Source organism: Toxotes jaculatrix, chromosome 1 (genome assembly GCF_017976425.1).
Source record: "Toxotes jaculatrix isolate fToxJac2 chromosome 1, fToxJac2.pri, whole genome shotgun sequence".
Taxonomy (NCBI): domain Eukaryota; kingdom Metazoa; phylum Chordata; class Actinopteri; family Toxotidae; genus Toxotes; species Toxotes jaculatrix.
In genome coordinates, this window is record NC_054394.1 from 16,794,414 (window position 1) to 16,817,064 (window position 22,651).

General features: G+C 40.0%; 1 protein-coding gene across 3 annotated transcripts in view; it reads right to left on the reverse strand.

Annotated features, from left to right (window-relative positions):
• furina (furin (paired basic amino acid cleaving enzyme) a) overlaps positions 1–22,651 on the reverse strand; it is a 79,130-nt gene that overhangs the window by 29,208 nt on the left and 27,271 nt on the right. For all 3 annotated transcript variants that reach the window (XM_041038317.1, XM_041038307.1, XM_041038326.1), the window contains exons 3-6: positions 11,405–11,503; positions 5,408–5,503; positions 2,319–2,447; positions 2,002–2,078 (exon numbers count right to left, since the gene is read on the reverse strand). In XM_041038317.1, coding sequence (XP_040894251.1) covers positions 2,002–2,078; positions 2,319–2,447; positions 5,408–5,503; positions 11,405–11,503 — 401 coding nt within the window. The remainder of the gene's footprint in view (positions 1–2,001; positions 2,079–2,318; positions 2,448–5,407; positions 5,504–11,404; positions 11,504–22,651) is intronic.

Genomic DNA, 22,651 nt, shown 5'->3' on the forward strand with positions numbered 1-22,651 from the left:
ATACAGGTCAGAGGGAACCCTGGAAAGAGAAACATCTAGATCCCTTGCTGCCTTAGATAAACATGAGGGTGAATGGTCACATTGCTACTGAGCCATCCTCAGTGCTGCCCGTATGCTGGGAAAGAAAGACAGCTTTATAGAGGTGAACAGAGTTGTGCTTTCTGCAGGGAACAGACACTTACAGTCTTACACAGCCTTTCGCAGTTTCATGCCCGCCCACAGGTTGTTTACACATGCATCTGCAACCCACTGTAAAGTAAGGGCAACAGACACACACACACACACAGGCACACGCACACACACACACACACGCACACACACGCGCGCACACACACATACACACACACACAGGCACACGCACACACACACACACACACACACACACACGCGCACACACACATACGCACAAACACGCACACACACACGCACGCATACACACATACATACATACATACACACACACACACACACACACACACACACGCACGCACGCACGCACGCACGCATGCACGCATGCACGCATACACACACACCCACCCTCTCAATTGGTCCTGCCACAAGGAAGGCACGGAAAGCTGGGTGGCAAGAGATAAGGACCGAGGTGAGCAAGGGTTGGAAAGAGGTGCAGCCAAAATGAAGGAAACATCAATAGTAAGTGTCTTAGCTGGGCTCTGGGCCACTGTGAGCCGCCAGAAAAGCTTAAGCGTGCCTTGGCATAGATTTTGGATCTGTGGAGCTGCACCGGAGGGATGTTCTCCCACATTCTTCCACAAGAAATTCCGTTTAGGGTTTTGTTGATGGAGGTGTTGAAAACAGTCTCAGGCACTGGCGCAGAATCTTAAAAACACTCATTGGGCTGAATAAGTGAGCAACGGCACATTGTTTACACTGTTTCCATGATTATCCAAACTTCCACTGACAACTGTGTGTGTGTGTTTGTGGTTCTGCTCCAAACAAGTAAAGTCTATTTTTAGTATGAAAATAGTTACACACCTTCTACAATCAGCTTCCACCTCCTATATATTCAAGAAAGCCTTTAAGGTGTTGATACAGCATTAACATAGTTACAGTATGTTGGGGCCATTCTGTAGCTCTGACTGTATCCCTCTGGTCTCCATGTTGATGGTGCCAGCTCCAGGCCCCTGCCTCAGTTGGGGACATTTGATTTCCATCGATGCTTAACTATAATTTTCTCTGCCTATCACCAGTAATCATGGTGAGCCTCAGGATAAAAAAGCCCCTCAGGCCAGTGGCCCACAAACAGCAGATTACAGCTAATCAGAAATTAAAGTCAGAAGGGAGGCAGTGGGAATGAAGGAAGACGAGCAGTGGCCCTCCAGAGTCAAGAGATTTGCTCTGTTTCGTTAATGCTGATGAACTTGATTCAATCAATTCACTGCAAAACATCACTGTGGTGATAAACAACTCCTAATGCCATCTGCAGAGGCCACTGCAATAAAGCTGCTTTCTTCACACACCACCTTAATCCTAGTGTTAATTTACTCTACTTACCCACGCTATAGAAATGCACTGGTGGTACCTGTGTGATTTAAGAGGCTAAAACAAATCCACAAACTCTTGAGTTGGGGGCAGGATTCACATTAAGAAATAACTGCGCATTTTTTGGGGAAAATAAAAAGCACTAAATGGCAGAAAATTTAAATCTCTTGGACAAAACAAGCCCCATAGGCTATGGCCTTTAATTAGATTTGTTCCCATAAATGGTGCCCTTAGACTCTACAGTGCCTGGGAAACAGCCATTGGCCTGTTTATATGTCAGCTAGCTGCTATCAGACAGCGAGGGACATAAATTAATGAACAAGAGCAATTTTATCCCGACATGTATGCCCCCCGCCCCCCAACCACCACACCTCCTCCTCCTCCTCCTCCTCCCCATACAGCCGGTATTTAGAGAAACATGAGTGGGTGCTTCCAGGGCAGGCCATAAGACAAAGACAAGAGTGGAAATTAAACTGTTATCTGTGCAGGTTTCTACTCTACCTGTTATCATCAAGCTGCGTGTATCGGGGCTGAGGATCTGGGTCGCCATCATTCACATCGTAGCTGGCGTCCGGATCCTTTAAAGAGACATAATAAGTCAGACAAAGAAACAGCTTTTTCTGAGTTTGGGGATTCAGATTGGTTTGATACATTCAAGTATTTTTGAAAAATCTGTCTTTACAGAAATGATTCTGTCTCAGCAGAACAAAGACACTGTGTTAAATTCAAAATCTTATCCTCATTCTGTTTGTGGCTGCAGTAACACAGCTTCTCTGTGGAAATCACAATGTTTCAGTTGATTTAGGAGTTATACTCACGTAGTTCTGCATCAGGTCAGGATGATTCTTCTCAATTCCATCATCCAGGATGGACACCACCACTCCTTTACCTGTGTAGCCCAACTGCCACGCAGCTTTGGCATTCAAGTCACGGTGGTTGCTGTTGTACTGAGGATAGAGGAAGCAAATAACTTAGATGGAATCTAATTATCTGAGAGACACCTAAGTGCTGAGAAGACTGTGCTTTTAACTAAATTTGGAGGAGCTTGCTCTTCAAAAAAAAAAAAAAAAGGCAATAATTTAAGACATTTAGATGAAGACCGAGCTTCTGATTGAAGAATGTAGGAAAAGAGGTGCTGCTTCTTGAATTTTAATCATTCCTCCCTAACAAAAAATTTCAGGTTTCTCAATGAGGAGAGGTAGTGCGGCAAGGTAACAAGGAGTATCTCTATTCCAAAAACAAAATTGTCGTGCTTGTATTTATTGCATTTATTATTAATACCAAGCAAAGCAAAGGACTGCATGATGGCTGGCAATCATTCTGTATGCTTTTTGATTTGCTTTTGACCTTCAACTTGACCTTTGGTCCAAAGCCATGTCTGGCTTTCATCTAGTTCAAAGCTCTTCTTTTTAAAGACTATCATTGGGTAAATCTAATTCGTCAAATATACCATCCACCACAGTTTCCTCTTATGTTTCAGACCCTCCTGAGATAGTCTATCACACAGGTGAGAGGTTTGTTCCTCAACCTTGCAACGTCTTTGACACTGAAATCATCAAGAGGAAAATCTATTAAATCTGAAAGTTGTGATCTGCAGTTCTAATTCACATTGAAAAAGGCGTTTTGTGGCTGACGCGCTGAGTGAATAATAAATGTGAGAGAGGCATGTGTAAGGCTTCATTTTGAATGTTGCTCACAAGTCCTTTTCCTTCTTCCTTGATGTCAGTGCTTCTTCCGGCATACTGACATCCTGAGTATGTGAGGATACGCAAAGCTTGAGATCTCTGCTTTGAGGTTTGCCCATGATTTATCAGTAGAGGAAAAATAAAATCTGTCTCATCATTTAGATATATCAGAAAAATATCAAATATTCATTGTAACAGCAGATGCTGACCATTAGCATCTGTCCATCAAAGACACCCTGCCAACAGACCCACCCAAACTCTCCTCTGGCCAACCAGGTTTAATTTTAATGAGGCACACATTTTTACTGCCAAGAAAGAAAGGAATAATATTACTATCATTAATGAATTTCTAAAATATAATGACTATGATTACCTAATATTTATGCACTGAATGTATTTTCATCATGAGAGCACATTGCTTTTTCTGTATATCAGCAAGGTATAGTGACTTGGACACTAGTATGACATGTCCACAATCAGCAGCTCCATCTTGAGACTAAATGCTGGTAATTCAAAAACAGCTGTCATGCAGAGACAAATTAGAGGCTAGTAAAATCGCTGTCACATGACCACAACCACGAATGAAACCAGCACCACAGCATTCATTTCCTTTGAATAGAGTTGTTCAGCAAACTGTTACCAGCATTCAGATTTCATAGAGCTGCTTTGTTTTCTTCAGTCATGCTAACAGCACGCCACCAGGGAGGTTAGTCAGGAGGTCAGTTCAACTCTTAAGTCCACAGTGAAAAATCTCAAGATATATTGGAACTATTGTCCTTAAATGTGGTGCAGGCATTCATGGTACCCAGACGATGAATCTGGATAACTTTTCACCCACCCAAAATTAATGTTCACTCGATGTGCTAAAATGCTCAAATCCTGGTAACAACAAACAAGTTCACGTTATTTGTGCTCATGCTGACATGAGTAACGTTTACATTCAGTTCAAAGCTCAGGTGATCCCATTAGTGGAGAGGATCTGAGAATCGCAAAGGTGTTGCTCCAGTTTCCAAATCCTCTAGTGTTTAATGAGCTTTACAACCTCATGAGGTGCCAACAGACCTAAGAATAGAAGTCAATTTTTATGCATTCCACTCATACAGGTTCAGCAACTCTTCAAAGGGCCACAAAATGAATCATGTTCACAAACAGCAGCACAGCAGCTTTAGTACTAACTTTTACACTGTTTCTTTATCATAATATATTGATTTGTCATTTCTTTATCTGGTATTTATTGGAATTAACTATTGTAAATTGTGCCTAAAAAGACAGTAGAAGAACATTTAATCAATTAGTTGACTGAAAAAAATATTTTGATAGTTAATCATTTAAATATTTTTTTTTATTTTTAGATTAATCAATAATGAAAATAATAATTACCTGTAGCCCCTTTTGGCACAAGACTATGCCAAATCCACACACAGATATGTTTTACTAGCAGTTAAATTCTCTCTACAGTTGTGACATAAGGCAGAATCTATTACATCTAGTAACACTGACACAACCAGGCAGTGGGCTTTTATCTGCTTATTTGCCTGTCAAGGTGCCACTAACTACTCCACCACACCAGGGAACAAAGTCTGTTAAAGTACAGGCATTTTGAACAGCTGGTGATGCAAGTCAGTTTTGCATCACTATGACTCTTCTTCTTGTGCCTGAAGCACCCTCACAGTAATTCAAGAAAGAGTCGAGCCGAACAGAAAATCGCAGGGGTTGTTACTGCCGCTTTTAACAGGCCAATGTATCAGTGACATTCTTCATGTCAAATGTGAAAATCAATCAAGTGGAAAAACAAGAGAGCTTCAAGATGAATTGCCTCTGTCTCTCTCTCTCTCTTTCTGCTGTCTCTCTTGTTTCCTTTCTGTGTACGGACTAAAGTAAACCATCAACTTCTGAAAGGCATGCAATTCAGGATTTAAAATGCGCCCTGTATGTGTATGCTATTGTTAAAGCAGAATGCTTAAGTCACTCAGACTTGTACTTCTTGTTCTGCAAACAAGACACACAACACCATTTCACACAAAGACAGTATATTGGATTCATACAGGCTTGTCTTTTGACTCCGGGGAAACATCACAGCCCCAAATTTAATTACCTGTATTGACTTTGGGCGGATGAAAAGCTAAACCAGCGTGCAGCGCAGAATTATGTCCCGCAGACACACACAAATCACTCACAACACACAAATACTCATGTTTAATGAAGCTTCTGTTCATACTCACCAGGTACCACTGATCTCTGAACTTGGGATCTAAGGGTTCCACAAAAGTATCCCTCTTTTTCCTCCGTTTCGACACCTGCTGTTCTGCCCAAGTCACCTAAACACAAAGTACACAAACACATGAAGAGATCAGTAACTCAAACAAAAAGGAGAGGTGATGCTCGGCAAAAACAATCCAGTCGCAAAGCATACTGTTCATTGTCACATAAAAAAAAAATTAAAAAAAGAAACAAAAAACAATTATGTGCTCGCCATGAGGGTCACCATGTCAAGTGCATTAATAGAGATCCCAATTCTCAGCGGGATGACAGCAGACAGAGTGAGATTAGAGGTACAGGGGCATGGTGGACTCCTCACTAATGAGACTCGCTGATGAATTCCAGAGCACCCTGAGACTAATTAAAATTTCTGAATTGGTGTAAAAATGGGATGGACCAGAATCTATTATGCTTATGGGTGCACCTAAACATGTGTGAACACTAACAATATACACACAGGAGGTACAAATTCAGTACAAGTCTGACAACAGAATAGCAACCCAGTCTGCAGCAGGCTTTCATAATGTGCGAGCTCCTGCAGAAAGTGTTGACAGAAGCAGATTGCAAACAGTGAAAATAAGCCTGCATCTTACTCCCTGTGCAGAACTGTGCTTGCTGTACAGCAAAATGCCTGGGTAGACGAGAACAGAAAAAAAAAAAAATATATATATATATATGTCAGAGAGAGAAGACAGAGAACTGCCTGCCGCAAGGACAGAGCACCTGATGTGAAGGACAACCAAATCACAGCGCACCTCTCTGTCTCTCTTTCTCCGCCTCTGCAGATCGCTAGAGACACAAGAGTGAAAGGGAAAAGTAATGAAGGTCACATTAGCTGCTACACTGAAGCGATGCCAATCCAACACTACCATAATATAACACCATAATGAAATAATTTCACTTCAAGGAGCAGAGAGGTTCGTGTGCGAGTTCATGTTCGTGTCGCTCCCTTCTCTGGTGAGAAGCTCAATCAGTCTAAGTGGAGGAGACGTTTCCACCAGGGTTCATCCGACTCTTACTGGGAAGATGAGGTCAGCCCTGTGAGGCGCAGCTGTGGCAGTTTACAGTAATACACAGAACTGGGTGACTGCTTTTTGTACTACTGCCAACAAAGACAGACGGATATAACAGAACACTTTTGACGACATAAGTTGAAAACACTACATTCAACATTTGACTGTCCGCCAATATACATGTGCATTCAGTGCTCGGGGTGAGAGGAAATAACGGGTAAACTTTCTGTATTTGCACCCCAAAGATCATCACAGAGAGATGAACAAAACAAAATCACAAACCACTGTCACGCTTTGTGAATCTGACAGTCTCCTTAGTGTATCTGCTCAGAATATAAATTAAGAATATGTCTTAAAAAATGGAAACTGGCATTGTCAACTTTTCCTTTGTGCTGGTGTTGTCAGCCTGTGAACTTTTACTTTTGGAAGAAGAAAAGAAATCTTATCTACCACATTCAAAAAAATAAATGTGCCACACTACCTCTGCATTTTATTCTGGTAAATTCTCCTGCATACAACAATAAGAAGATAGGTCAGGCTGGTCCATCATCTTGCAGTACACTGTACAGGTGGTCACAAACTAGTATAAAAATATACAATATAGTATAAAGAATATCAGCCATTCTAATTATTTTTGCCAACATTTATATTTTTACTTTGACAATGTAACGCGCATTATGAGATAAGACTGAAAAAATAAATTCACTATTGCTTCTTGTAGCACTGAATCAAATAATATCAAATCTAAAATGAATGCCATCATCATCATCACCCACTGCTCAAACTTATCATCTCTGAATTAATAACTGTGTACCTCAATCCATACAAAATATTCAGAGAGAGAGACTCACAAACCTACTTGACATTATAATACAGATACATTGTCTAATTAGTTTGAGACAGCATGGGACAGCATTGCCAGGACAGTTTAGAGACAGATAGTCAGTTGTTGACGCTCTGCTCTCAGTAAGCCTTTAATATTGGCTTTCTGTTTTAAAGAAAATGGCAGTATTGACTGAAAAAGTATCTCTACAGTCAGAGTGACAAACACTCAGTTGTATAGAGACCAAATTCAACTTTATTTCACTAGTTCATGTGATTTTCAGTAAGACAGCGATCTTCCTTCTCTAGCGTCGTAAGGTGTTGTTATGTAATTTCCCCTCTTCCATTTACTCGTCAGCCTTTCAATTACTCTTGAAATCTTGGTTTCACACATACGTAGATTAGGTCGCTGTCACAGAACATTTCCATGCTGATTCTGCACAAACATGACAGGATTCAAACACAGGAAATTATGCATAACGCACAAAAGCAATGGACTGTTTACTGCACTGTGTGGCTTGTGTAGCTTGCACTGCGTCATATCTGCTCCTTAAACCATCTCATTATTGCTGCAGAGAATGGTGTAACTTTTAATTCCCTTGGTATTGTTTTGCACACTACACACAAAACTATCGTATGTAACAACCTTGCAATCTTGTGCATGCCTTTCCTGTAAATGTGACAGCTAACATTCAAACTTGAGCTGCCAAGGAAATGTTACAGAAAAGTTTCTAGGCCAAACTAGACAAGCTGGTATGACGCCTTTTGCAAAAAAAATTATGCAAAATTATCTTGATATTGTTGTGACATGACCATAAAAAAATGCTGTTCCTCAAAAGGGACATTTTGCACACGATTCAGAGTGAAAAGGTAAAAACATGCCTGCCCGATAAAACGTACACTTTTAGCAAACATGCAGAATTACAGTACAGTAGCTACAGTTTCTGCTCCTTTCATCTGCAGACACCTCAGTGACACCAGTTATTTCCCACTAATTTGTTCAGCCAGTCATCTTAATATCACACATACTAAATGTCCATCAAAGCACAGCAAAGACGTAATTTTCCTCCATTTTATGTCCTGGAGAAGACTTCTTTAGTCCTAGTCATGAGTAAATTATGACGCAGATTAGTGGCTTGGGTGTGTTCGTAAACTATTCACACAATGAGGTTGCTAAATCCATCAAACCTGAGAAAAATAACTTCCTGATAGCAGCAGACGGGTAGTCGCCTTTATTCCAGTACTTTTCCTTTTCCATTTGTGGGAAGGAACACATTATTTCAGTGCACAAATACATTGAAATTAATCACAAAGCACATTGATCGATTTGACCATTTTCCCCTCAGTAGTGTCATGTGTTTTCCTACAAATAACAGCTGCGGTCTTTCTTTAAACCATGAACAAAACAGAACAAGAGAGAATATATCTCCTTAATCACTCCTGTCTACTACTTATATATCACTTTCCATATAGCATGTCAGTGACTATCCTGTAAATTGAACTATGGTACTTTGAATATTTAACTGAACTTGAGCTCAAAATCCTCATTTCCAACAAAATGATCTCTTCTGTCTTTATATTCAGCATAAACAGAAATAAAAAAACAATACAAGTCGTATTTTTCACCAACAAACTCATAATTCACACTGAACAGATTTCCTACTCTTGGCAGGAGTGTAACAACAAACATTTCCATTTTCTATTTTGCAATTTTCATGTGAAGAGCCTTTTGAAATTCTTTAAAAGTCTGTGACAGAACACAAAGCCCCAGAAGTTGACAAACAGCATTTTCATTATAAATGGGCTTTGAAAATAGAAAACGTGTGTCTATCTCAAACGTCCAGGCCAATCCAGTGCAGAACTAATGTTCACAAACAGACTACTAGGTTCTTGTTTGGGTGCAGAGTGCTATCTGTCCAAGAAATAGATTCCCCACCCTACTCATTTTGCTCACCCACTGTTTTGTCCTTCTTCATTATACAAACATTGCTTCCTCCCTCTGAGACCGAATGGAAACCTCAAATAAAGCATCATTACCATAAAGGAACATAAAAGCCATTACAGTACAGATCAGCAGATTTGTCACTTATATTTATGTTAAAGCATTTTTTGTGTTACAGCTCCTACAATTCTTGCCATAGTAATCAAACTGGAAATAACTCAACTACAGTCAAACAAATAGTATTTTAATAGTTGAATGGTTAAATTCAGTGTTTCTGGAGCCACTCATTGCTCTGTCCTAGTACTTCTCTGCTTTTTAACTAACCAAACAAAAATAATGGAGCAAAGCAAACTGCCCACAACAACAAACAAAGCAACAACAAGACAGTAGAAGGCATGGAGGTAGCAGATAGACCCAAGCTTTAAATCTTCAATAGACCCTATTAACAGGGCTCTGTTAGCCAGTCTGTGAGATCTGGCAGAGGTCCAGCTGCTTTTGTCAGTAATTAGACACTCTTCAAAGAGAGTTTACTGAGCCTTTTGTTCAGGCTTCGTCTCCACCAGTTTAAAAACTGAGGGGACAGTCTCTCGAGGATTCAAAATTCCTCCTTTTAGAAATATTTTTGCAGAAAAGCTACGTGGCTGATGCAAACGTGAATCACATTTTCAGAGATAAGCTGGTTTATAAAAGCTGTGATCACACTGTTAATTGCTGCAGAATTACAGAAACGCATTGATGTTTAGACAGAAGAAAGTCTGTACATAAAAACGGAGGGGATTTGATAAATATTGCATGTTATTGCAGCATTTGTAAAGCTCCCTTGATTAAACAAACAAATAAATAAAACAAGATAAAATTCCTGTATGTACTGACAAGCTGAGCTGACCCCTCCTGAACAGAGAGCAGGGACCTGGAACTGTGAGGCTCCACTTTCTCTGAGGTGCTGTGGGAAAAAAGGAATTCAACAACAGGAAATGGAGCCGCAGTGTTCAAGGAAATCCCAAAGAGGGAGGTGCACCATTTCTAACATGGATGGAAACAAACCCAGCAGAAGCTGTTTCAATCCCGATGTACACCTGCACTATGTAGCTGCACAGCATGACAGCATGGCCAGGGATCCCTTAAGGAGGGATTCATGAACTGTTTTTTAAAGCTGCAGATTAGTTTTGACATGTGATGCATCTGCAGTTGCGCTTGTATAGATTTATATGGAGACATATCGAAATTACTGTGCTACAAAATGTTACAGAAAACCAAGTTAAGCTATGATATGGAAACAATGTCAACATTATATAGTTTGTCCACTGAGGAGTAGAAATTCAATTAATGCTCATTGCTGTGAGCTGTTCAGCAATTTTAAAAATTAGTTAAAAAGACTCAAAAACAAAAGGCTATGAAAACCTTGCCTTTTATAGAGGTATGTTTTAGGTTCAAGGCTTTTCTGATAAAAGATTCTTTAAAAAAGTACTCATATATCCTCTTTCTCAGCCGCACACATACTGGCTGTGTTCCCAAGAGTCCATGAATGTTAATTTCACACTCTTCCCTTTGTCTTTCCCAATGGAATAGGACACAGACTCATTTTCAAACTAACCTCAAACTCTTGCAAAGCAGAGAGAAAAAGCACAAATGTGAAATTTCAATTTAGATCAGCAAAGGAAGAGGAACCAGTTCCACTGGAGTGCATGTATCTGGGGAGCATCCACATGGAAGCACCAGCTCACCTTCATGCAATAGGCAAAAGGAAAAAGAGCAAGTGTGGCTGTCGTGGCTCGGCTGAGACAGCTATTAAAAAAGAAGGTGACAAATGAGGGCTGAGGGTTTGGTTCTTTGTCCTGTGACTGTTAGATCACTGTACACCCCTTTGTTTCTATTCTGCTTCTTATCTGTGCCACATACAGTAACAGTGGTGAGAGAATGACCAATTAATTTAGAATCACTTTCAAATTAAGGAGCAAAAAAAAAAAAAAAACGGTTTCATCTCAAAAGCAGACGCTTTGAGACAAACCAATGACTCCCATACAGTTCTCCTAATAAAGAGAAAACATGGCTTAATGTTACTGGTTTCATTTGGTTAAGTCCCCACACGTCATGCACCTTCTCCCCATAGCATACTCTCAAACATCAATAACCCCCGATTCACATCCATGAACACACTGTAGCCCCCAGAATAAACTTCTTACCTTGGGATCTCTCAGTAGACGGACTTGTGTCCCCCTGTGATCTGACAGCGATCTCTTCACCACTGTGCGATGCCGGAAGTGATAATAATCGCCAAATACCTAGAAAGACAAAAAACATCAGATCAGTTCGTTTAAATTTCTGTCTCAGTAATCTGATAATATCTCTACATGTGATAAATGATTCTGTGAAGTATGAAAATACCATGGTTACAATAGTTGTACTTTTCACAAATAATACATTAAAAAATGCAATAAAAACAGAGGCCTATCAAATAAGGGCTACCTGACATGACGTGACAGAAATGTATATAAAAGTTGTACGTTCACACTAGTTACACCATGAAATTGGGCAATTCTATGTGGAAAACACAGCCCTGATCAAAACCTTTCATAAATAAATAAATACATACATACAGAGTTAATCCATTATTTATGAATTTATTTTACTGACACTAAAGTAAGTGCTAACTACAGTGCCCTACCTCAGCATCGACTGACCAAAAGCAGCATCAAAGACATTTAGAAGCATCACTTTTGTTTGACAGTAAAGCTCCATGTATAACCTTTTTATTTTTGGACTGACTTTTTCTCTGTAGCAAACATCTACTCAGGTGATGTAAGTTTAATAATCCTCTGTGCTTGGTCCAGTTATTGCCACTGTATAATCAACATCCTGAGAAAGGAAAACCACTTTACATCATAGGAGAGCGATTTAAGAAGTGGTGTGAATCTACACCAGTGCTAAAACAATTAGCCAATTTACTGACTAACAAAGAATCAATTTCAAAAACCCTTCAAGAATTTAAATCAAGCAAATAAGTAAGTATCAAGTAAAAAAGACCAGTTACAGCCTCTGTTTGCTTTTCTCCTACTAAATGTACCACAGTAAACTTAAATTCTTTAGGGTGCTGGCTGTAGAATAATCATTCGTTTGAAAAAAGAACAAAGTGCATGAGTGGTTGTCAGACAGGAGAACATGAGCGCAAAGGAGCATTTTTACATTCAGAGTTAAATACTATGTTGAGCAGCCAACCAATCAAACGTCTATGAAGGCACTTAGGTGGTGTTAACAGCTCCATATGCTATGAATTGTTAATTAATGATTTTGCTAAAGAGAAAATGGGGAAATGTGATTAGACTGAGAATCATAAACAAAATTTCCACTGCACACAGACTTGAGATGAACAGAGTTAAATATAATTATGGGCAGCAAAAGCATATAAAGTCAAAAAAAAGGACTGTAAAAAAGGAGAGAAAATTATATGCATTTTTGCCATCAGACAGGGATGCATTGTGTCCCAGCAAAAGTTGATGTAGAGCTAAGGTACTGCAATGTGTACTGCAACATTCCTCCACTCAAAAAGAGGCACATATCAGTCCCCCAGCCTCCTCTGTCCCCATTTAATCACAGCAAACAGGCCGATTCCAGCCAGGCTGACACAAAAGGCCCCTGCACCCAAAGCCAGTGGACAATAGGGGGGCAATAACCAAGAAGACACACTTTAGACTGATATTCAGCTCAGACCACCACCAGGCTGTGTGTGTGTGTGACCAGACCAAGGAAAAAATGCAGGTTACAAAAGGGAATAAAACGCTGACATCCAAAAGGCATTAGCTAAGCCAACAGCCTCTTCTCTGAAGAAGAGAAGAATAGGAGCAGGTACTGGGTCTATTGTGTTAGCCCAGATAAGAGCCGGGGAGGTGGGACACTGATCAAAGACACAGGTGGAGAGTGGCAGAGTCCATTAAGAAGGTCTAGATAAAACACCAATGAAAAAATATACTTAAAAACAAAGCATTGATGGTCAATTCATCCATTCAGTCTATGTTTTTGAAGATAACTTATCATAGGTTAAAACAAAAACAGCTATTAGTGATGCATTTTGCATATCTGAGCCCATTTTATTATAAGGATAGCCGTCCGATAAGGTGGCAATTCACAAACATCTGGAGTAATAATGTGTAATGCAGGAAATCACTGTGTGATGGGAAGATTTGGGTATAATATTTACTAAGTTAACTAATTTGTGCACATTTACACACCTTTAGAGAAAATAACCAGTCATTAGATTTTAGAATGGACTGAACATTTTGCATGGAGATTTGCAACAGTCACCACCACGGCCCTACAAACACAAGTCAAGACAGAGCAACCTCAGACTGGACAGAGCTTTGTCCTGAGGCAACCAAAAAAAAAAAAACTTGTACACATGCACAAATGGACATACTTACACATATGGGCACAGGTCACCTCACATTAAAAACCGCTCAACTGTTTCAAACATATGCACAGACACACACACAAACACGCACACACTCCCGCCACTAAACAAAATGAAGTCAATTCTAGTGCCGCTAAATGTATACCCTGCAGCTCAGTCATCATCTGGCAATCAGCAACAACACTTAAGAGCGCACGTCTTCAGCTATGTAATCGCAGGACCATATTGCTTCTGTGGGGTTTAACCTTTTTCCATTGGAAAAAAAAAAGGCCATTTAGGACAAAAACATTCAGATGGAAAAATGATGTGGAAACAGACGGATCAAGACTTGTGAGTGACCATTACTGATGCGATAAGCCGGGCACTGATAGAGCAGAACAAGCTTAACTGGTGCTCTCCGAGTAGCCTATTACTGAAGTGAGGCATTAATCCATCAACCTCATTAAAATGCACGGTAACAGACAGTGGAAAATTACTGTCTGCTGGTTTGTTTGCGTGTTTGCTCCCTCCCCGACTGCCAAATTTACCTTGTGGGAAAGCACTTATCAAGAGGTCTGGTTTCTAATCTCCAATGATTGTTGACACAATTATGTTTTACAAAGAGCCGAACAATGTCTGGAGACAAATTGTGAAAGAGGTTTGGGGGCTGCAAAAAATTGATATGAAGCTGTTTTCCACATGGAATTGTGAACGTCAAGAACAAAGCCTGTGGATTTTGGAAATTACACTCGAGGAGAAGGCCATTATTGCAGTTAAACTACAGACACATCAATCACGACACATCTCCTTTCAGTTTTGACATTTAGCTGAGTTTGATTTAGGGGGCATCAGGATGAAATATGTATTATCATATTTCTTTTGTGCATCAGCGAGTTGAGATAAATTGAGAAAAAGAGACTTGCGCAGGCACAAGCGATATATAAGCCTCCTAAAATAGTCCAGCAACTTGTTTATATAATGAGGCTGGAGTCTAATTACTCACTGCCGTGAATGGGTGGAACAGGGGCACAGACCACCACAGTGGCAGCTGGACATAACTAGCAGTTTCTTTTAAAGCAAGGCAGAACAGCCTGAGCTTCCACACACACCTGAAAATGGGTTTGCACAGCTGGTATTCCTTTCTGCCAAACTACGCATCTTCTCTCCTCATTGCGCCCCCCCCCCCCCCGCCACCTTCATTATTTGCCCAACAGCAGTCATTCTGTTTCTCCTTACTCATTAACCTTCAGTTTTATTTGGCATCTATGTTATGTATGCACTTTATGAAGACACATAAGTTCCGACAGTTTCGGTAGCCTCTCCACTGCAGAGAGATACACAGATGTTGTGAAGTGGTTGCTTGTATGCAGGAGATTTGTCCAAATACATGCAGGAATAAACTATTAAGTTTATGAAACCTTATAAGGCAAATTCAAGCTACCATATTTATCAACATGCTGTCAATTCCCAACAAGCTACTGGTCACATTCTTCAACTGTTGTTTATTCAGTAAACCCAGATTGCAATCCTTGGCACAGTCCACCGCTTACCTCAATTGTTCGGAAGAAGTCGGATTAGTCCAGTTAATGTGGTGTTGACAAAAACAAGTGGATTGAATACGATGGTGAAATATGGGACATTTGAACAGGCAGGACAAGCCCGAAGGCTTTAATGTCTACAGTGGCTTCACAACGTGTTCAGCCCCTTTCACCTTTTGCACACTTTATTGTGTTGTAGGTTTAATTTTAAATGGATAAAATTAAGAGACATCTAGACACATCTGAAGGATAATTAAGGAAAATTAAAGCCAACAAGATGAACCTGTTTTTGATCTCTAATAATTTGAAAACATTTAAGATTAAGATTAAGAGATACTTTATTAATCCCTGTGGGGAAATTCGTTTGTAGCAGCAGTCACAAGGAAAAAAAAATTTCTAAAAAAAAAAAGTTTTCTCTTTGTCATTATTGAGTACAGGTTGATAGGCAACCATTCTATTTTTTTTCCACTATACAAGGGGTCAGAAGGCTGACATTTTGATATGAGTGATCATTGTTCAGCCAGCGTTTTGTTCACTCACTGAGGGCTACAGTGCACAAAAGCACATTATCATGTCTCAATCATCAGACACTAAGAAAGACATTCTAAACTTTTATGTGCATCTTTTGTATGCCTTTGCACAGACTGTTTAGTAACCAATCCTTCATTGTGCCCTTCATTTGACAATACCAGATCTCCTTTAGTGTGAACTCTTACATCATCTTGTTGATCTGTACAGCAAATAAATTCTTCCGCTTACATCAGATCACCTTCTGCCCTGCGCTCTGCTGTTTGCAGATGATTAGCTCTCCCACTTTCCCCAGTAAAATAACCTCTCCCCTTAGGTCAAGACAACAGAGTCGCAAAGCCTGAGGACCTTTATCTTAAAGCAAACCCCTCACTTCCTCTTATACCTCTTCTCCTAGTACTTGATCACGCTCTTGTCTCACATTCATTTTTTTTATAAAAGGAAACTAAAGAATCCTTTTTAAACTCAGTTTGCCTTCATTGTACCACTACAGTTTTGAAACTTGCAGGCATCGTTGTCCTGAAAACACTGAGGCCTTTTCCACAACAGTAACTTAACATGTAACTTGTGGTGTAGCTTTTGGCAAAAGTTTGTTTCCACTGTTTGAGACTGCTCAGCAGTCAAAACAACAAGATTAATAACACAGGATGTGCATTTAGATAAGCGAAGTAAGGAAGTCGGTTTCAAAATACAGGCAGAATTCTGATTTACTGCCTGTATACTGAAGGGAAAAAAAACATATACCTTACAGGTTCTTACAAGTTCAGGTTATGAGGAAGCCCCAAATTACAGTAATTAAGGTCCCGAAGAGGAAAAGAATTAACTGAATGGTGGTGTTGAGATGGTGTGTGTGTGAGGTGGGGTGAGGGTTACACATCTTTGCAGTACTGTTACACTATCAGTCGCATCTGATGAAACTCAGAGAGTTTATGCGTCTTTTTAATTGCTGGTGAAAGTGTGCCTGTATAATTTCAGGGAAGCATGATGTTTACTTCTTGGAAATACTGGCACATATTTAATGTTGACAGACAGCACACTGTGATGTGATGCAATGCTGGCAAAACCCCCTGACATTTTTACTACTTATTAACTTGTAGGTACATGGTAAATGTCCATGTTGTACCAAGACTACGATAAATAAACTGATTTAAGTGAATAAAACAGTGACTGTTGCTTCTTCTATGCTTGGCAAACCTCTGAGTTCACAATGTAATAGTAATAAAAAAAAATACAGAAGCTTATTTCTAATTACTAACAAATATAAACACATGAACATTACTTCATTGTATGCTCCATCCTCCTGGGCTCTCTGCATTAGTAAATATGGGGCACAGCAACTCGGCCACTGCAGCACACCTCGACATTATAGAGTGGATGAGTGTGTAAAAAGTTTACAGTGTCACGGCAGAACTGCTACAGGGCTGTTAGCTCACGGGTCGATGAGAGCTGTCCTCAGATGACTAACCCTTCACAGCGAGGTCTTTATGGTGCTGTGAGGATAAAGTCAGATAAGAACAAGACAGCACGCGTACGCAGTTGGGTAGACCTTAACACAAAGTTCATTCAGAAGATCATAATCAATTATAAAATAGTCGATAAATTTGACAAGTAGACACAAAACAACACAACACGCTCACTGACCTGATAAGCTAAGTTGTGGATATGCAGTCATGCTCATGGATGTTTCTCCTATAGCTATTTTCTCCACATCCATGTTTCACAAAAGAAAAAAATGTATAGACATGGTTAAAGGAAAGAACAGCCATGACCCTTCGGGCCTATAAGTGAATACTGACTCCCACACCCCCCAACCCCTGACAGAACTGACAGACTGTGTGAGATGTGAACTTTAGCCTCAAGATGGAGTCAGACATTATTGCAGAGAATTAGTCCATCCCAAGCAGATGCACCACTGAAAGGGTTTCTGACCAAGTCGCTGTGACCTCTGTCCAAGAAGTATTTTTGAAAATAACCTCTCAGAGGAAAGACGTGCTCTTTTAGACAAGAACTCTTCAGCATTTCGAAATAAAATCAGTTTTCTTGCCTCTCCTGTAGTGTCTCCAAGGTAAAACTGTGGTATCTTAAAGTTTGAGTCAGATGTTGCTCTTCAGTAGCTTTGTTACGATACAGCAACAGTTAAATGCCTGCATAGTCTCGTTAATGGTGCGATCCACTGGTAGACTAATGAGCTTGAATCGTTTCTATGAGCCGTGGCTCTAAATCATTTGAAATATCATTTACATGTCTTCAGACAAAGCTGTTTGAAAGAAAGACAGCCATTAATTTAGAGGCACTTGCTTCATTCAGTATAGTTAACGCATCCACTCAAGGGAGAAGAATCAGTTCCGCAGCTATCATATGCAATTTGGCAGAGGTCTAATAAGACAGGTGACTCTGTAAAAAGTTAGACAGGTTTTAACCGTCACTGATGAGGCTTTTAAAGAATTACTCTGCTGGCCTTGATATTCATCAGGTTTCTTGTGAAAAAGAAGAAAATCAAGTCTACAATTTGTGCACACAATCTGTGATGCAGACTTTCCCTTAGGTTTGATGTCCAACAGACAGAAGCCTTCACTAGAAACAGAAAAGATAAAGGCAAGTGCAAGATATGAATCATCCACAGTACCTGACTCAGAGGATTTTCTTCTTCACCCAGTCAAAACTACAGTATATCCATCTTTATACTACAGCCCACCTTTCACTGTTTTATTTTATTTATTTAATTCTGACTGCAGCGGTGGTACTGAAGCATCGTTCATTACTCTTCCAGTAACATTTCACTGTCATTAATATTTTAAAACAGTTTAATTTATTTTTCTGTAATCACCTCCCAGGTCGCTGCAGTACCTCTGCCCACTTTGAAAACCACTGCACTGATCCAATACATTGTCCTTCCATGGCATAGTCTTCAGGCACAACCTGCTCTGAAAATGACAGACTGTCTAACTCATGTGGTCTTCAGGAGGGAGCTAATGCATTAAACCTTTCAACTGTTAATAATGGAGCAAAATTTCTGCTCAAACTGGACAAATGATTAATTTATAAATGTACGGTACAAATGTAAAAAGCAGCTGCCTTTGTGTAGCTGGTTTTCATTAAAAGTACGCCTTTTAAATTCAATTACCTATTAATAAAAAAGCCAACAAATATGCATAGATATACAGATATATACACTGCGAGACATTTTTCAGCATTTTTCATACTTGTTTTAATTTTTTTTTGTTTCTTGGGGGGTTTTCTTTGGAATATCAGCTGAGACTTTCAGATGTCTTTCATTAAATAAAAAAATAGAATTCCTGACATATGCAGTTTCAAAGACAACCCATCATTAATGAGTCTAAAACCGAGAGGAACTGGTCCAGTGGTCTGTAGTGTGATCAGTGTCACAGGACTTCCAACATGATGAATCTCTAATCACACTCGTCTGGTTAATCTGTTAGAGCCGGAAGCAAACAACTTTTCATGATCAGTCTGCTGGAAATCAAAGGTTGCCCCATTAGAGTCATATTAACAGTTGAAAGATAATCTCTCACATACGTCGTCGACTCTCATGCAGATGCCATGATGAGCTCATCCTCATTAGTGGAGGAATTCGGCTGCATCCGTTGCTTGTTACCTTGTTTGTGTGTGTCTGTGTGTGTGTGTGTTAGCGGTGGAGGTTGGGTGGGGGCTGAAAACGGGAGACAGCTAAACTGAGATGGAGGAAATTGGAGAGGGACATGGAGGAAGCAGGTTTTCATCAGGAGGGAGGCAGTTCTATCACTGGGAGTGTGAACTGTATGATTGCTTTTGACACCATGAGGGAATACTAAATCTAATCTGAGATTTGAATGTGCAATAAGCTGTACAGTAAAACTGGCCCAGGTATAGTTTAAAGGGGGGGGGGGGGGGGGGGGGGGGGGGATCAATTATTTCATACTGGGAGGGCATTTTACACTACTGGTTTCAGGTTTTTGGTTTTTTTTTTCAATTTCCTGCATTTTTTCTACATATTCCTGTTGACAACTGGCAGAACACGATTTTACACAGTGTGCTAATTTAAATATTACACAGCATTATTCGACTTTCCAAAGTAGTGTTTAAGAATATTGTAGAAGAATTTTATAATAACACAACTACTAGAGCAATCAGTCATCAGTGTAGGAAACACGATTGGTCACTTTCTTGCCAAAGTCGGATGACGCTATTGATATCACTCTCGTCCATTGGCTTTTAGCAGTGAGCTTAGTTAGATAGCTTAGTTTAGCACAGAGACAGGGCACGGGGAAACACCATGTCTCTGTCTAAGCGAAAGAAATCCACCTAGCAGCACCTCCAAAGTCATTTAACATGCTATATCTTGAATCTTATATCTGAACACCTGAAGTGACACGTTGTGATTTTACAGTGTGCTATGTGCTGGACTATTCTTGGCTGGGTGCAGTTACAGCAAATAACGCATTTCACAAAATGTTACACTACTCCTGGCTTCTGAAGGAAGGGATGCTAGAAAAAGTTTGAGAACCACTGCTTTAAGGTTTCAGAGCGTGTCCATTTGCAATGAAGCTTCAAACTGTTAAAATTAACACTTAACCCACGTAAACATGTTATCAATTTTCTTCCCGTAACCTGCTGACACAAAGCAATCTGTTGTTTTTTAGGTGTACATGTCCATGTTTAAAGAACTACAAAAATTAAAATCCTTTAGTAGATGACAATAATACTTAAATTAAAAAAAAAGTAATCCTAGAAAGCATAGCGCATTAATTATTTATGTATGCTGATAGTGTATCCAAGGATTTGGATTTGGAGTTTGCCTTTAAGTTATTTTGCTCCATGTAGGACAAAGTCAAGAGTGACAGTGATGGAAAAGACAGAGGATTTACCATGAACTCAGTGGCATTTCAACTCAGGTAGTTTACTCCTCAGGCCCAAGGGGCCACGTGCCAGGGGTGCTGGATTTAACGCTGTTAAATAGGTAGACATGAAAGCATGTGGCAAAAAAAATCCTGTGTTTGACACAATTAATGTGCACCGATGAATATGCATGAACGGTGATATCATTACAGCGATGAGTCACCGAATACGAGCAAAGCCACAGATTAGAGCGACAAATTAAATCATTAAGCTGAAATTTTTTGTCTCATCACCTGATTTCTGTTTTTTCATTTTACAAATTGATCGCTTGAGACAATTCAAGCATGGTGAAAGAGATTTTTAAGAGGTATACACATGGGTAAGGTCCTTGAAGATGAGTTTGCTGGTTGAATCTGAAGCATTTACTGTGAAGTTCACAGTATGTTAAAAGTGGCAAAAAAGCACTTGGGCTGTAAATGCTGAGAGTGCAAGGATGCACATAACCGTGAAAGTCTTCATTTCAAATATAACATCTCATTAATAACTTGTTGCTTTTTTCCCATCTGCCCTCTCTCTTACACACACACAGACAAAATGAAGACAGTCCAAAAGGTGATTGCCAATGGGACAGGAGCTAATAAGATTTAAGCCTGGCATCTAATTTTAACTCCCCTCTGTACTCCTAGAGCACTGACAGGGCACTGCTGCTGGACAGAAATACCAAACAGGTTCTTCTGACCCCAATGAAGGACCATGGGGGCCATTTGAGGAAGCTGCACTCTCTTAATTTCCTAGCAACTCTCCATCTAAAACATTTCAATCACTGGCCACTTTGCCTCTGCACCTAGCACAGGTACCCAAACCCTCTGCACTTCAGTTTAATGGACTCAGGACATGAGGATTTCCCTAAGGCGCTCAGCAGCACCGTTTTGAGAGTGACTTTGAGAAAAATGTGAAGAGGACATAATGCTTCCATAATGGCAGGTGAAGGGCTTATTCTTTTAATCAAAAGTGCCTTCAGTAAAGAAAACCAGCTATTCTTGTTGTAGATGGTATTTTATAGTATTTTCATTTGACATATTGTTGGATTAAGAGGAAAAAAAGACCTGTTTGACTGGGTTTATATGCATCTGTCAAGTTTATACTTTCAGCACATACTGAATTTCAAATAACTACTTCGCATTACTGGTTTGGTTATTCCAGTGGGCCCTGCTGCACACCACTCACATGAAATTGAGCCACAACCTCGTTCTACTGCTGCCAACGCCCGAGGCTAGACACATAACAGCGTGTGATCCCCTTCGCTCGACAAAAAGCCTCCAATTCATTGTACTCCTCCTCTCTCCACTGTAGGTGAAGTGGGGTGAAAGAACGACAGATCACAAAACAAGATCCACCGCACAGATGGAAAAGGGGGAGGCCGCCAAGATTGTTTGTTACTGTTGTTTCCATGGAGATTAGTTAAAGCTCAGTTTTGACAATGTGGTATCGTGTAAGGGGGGCTAGGAGGGCAGATGGTGATAGTATGAGAGTGTTTGGTTTTAGTCGCATAGCAAGAGATTATCCAGAGGAATGCAAAACAAATTTTCCCATGCTCATGTAGTCTTTTACAGTGTTACCAGCCTTTGCAAAACACCAACCACAAATAACTGATTAAGATTTGGTATGGCATACATTGAACACCTGAGCTTGGTGATTATGGGAAAATTGTTGAGCATGTCATTCTGGCTGAATGACTGTCTCATCAGTCATTACTTGCCTGTACTGGCATTGTCATCCTTGAGGAAAGATGACAAGCTGAGGTTTTCTGCTTCTAAAACCTTATCGCAAGGGTGTTAATTTGGACAAAATCTCCTTGCTGCTTCCTCTACAGACTTAATGGTGAATTTGATCCAGTAATGGGTACCTGGTGCCTTAAAGGCCACTGCGCACACATACACACACACTTTCTCCTCCTCTTGCCCGAATCAGTTTCAATATCAATTTCACAGATAAACGTGCAGCAATAGGCAAGAAATTGATGTTGGCAAAAACTGATCCTGTGACTGCTAACTCATAAAACTGCTAAAATAAGCTACAACAAAAAAAGGTTTTGAAATGAATATATTTTTCTATAATAGCACTTCTTAATAAGTGGTTTACTC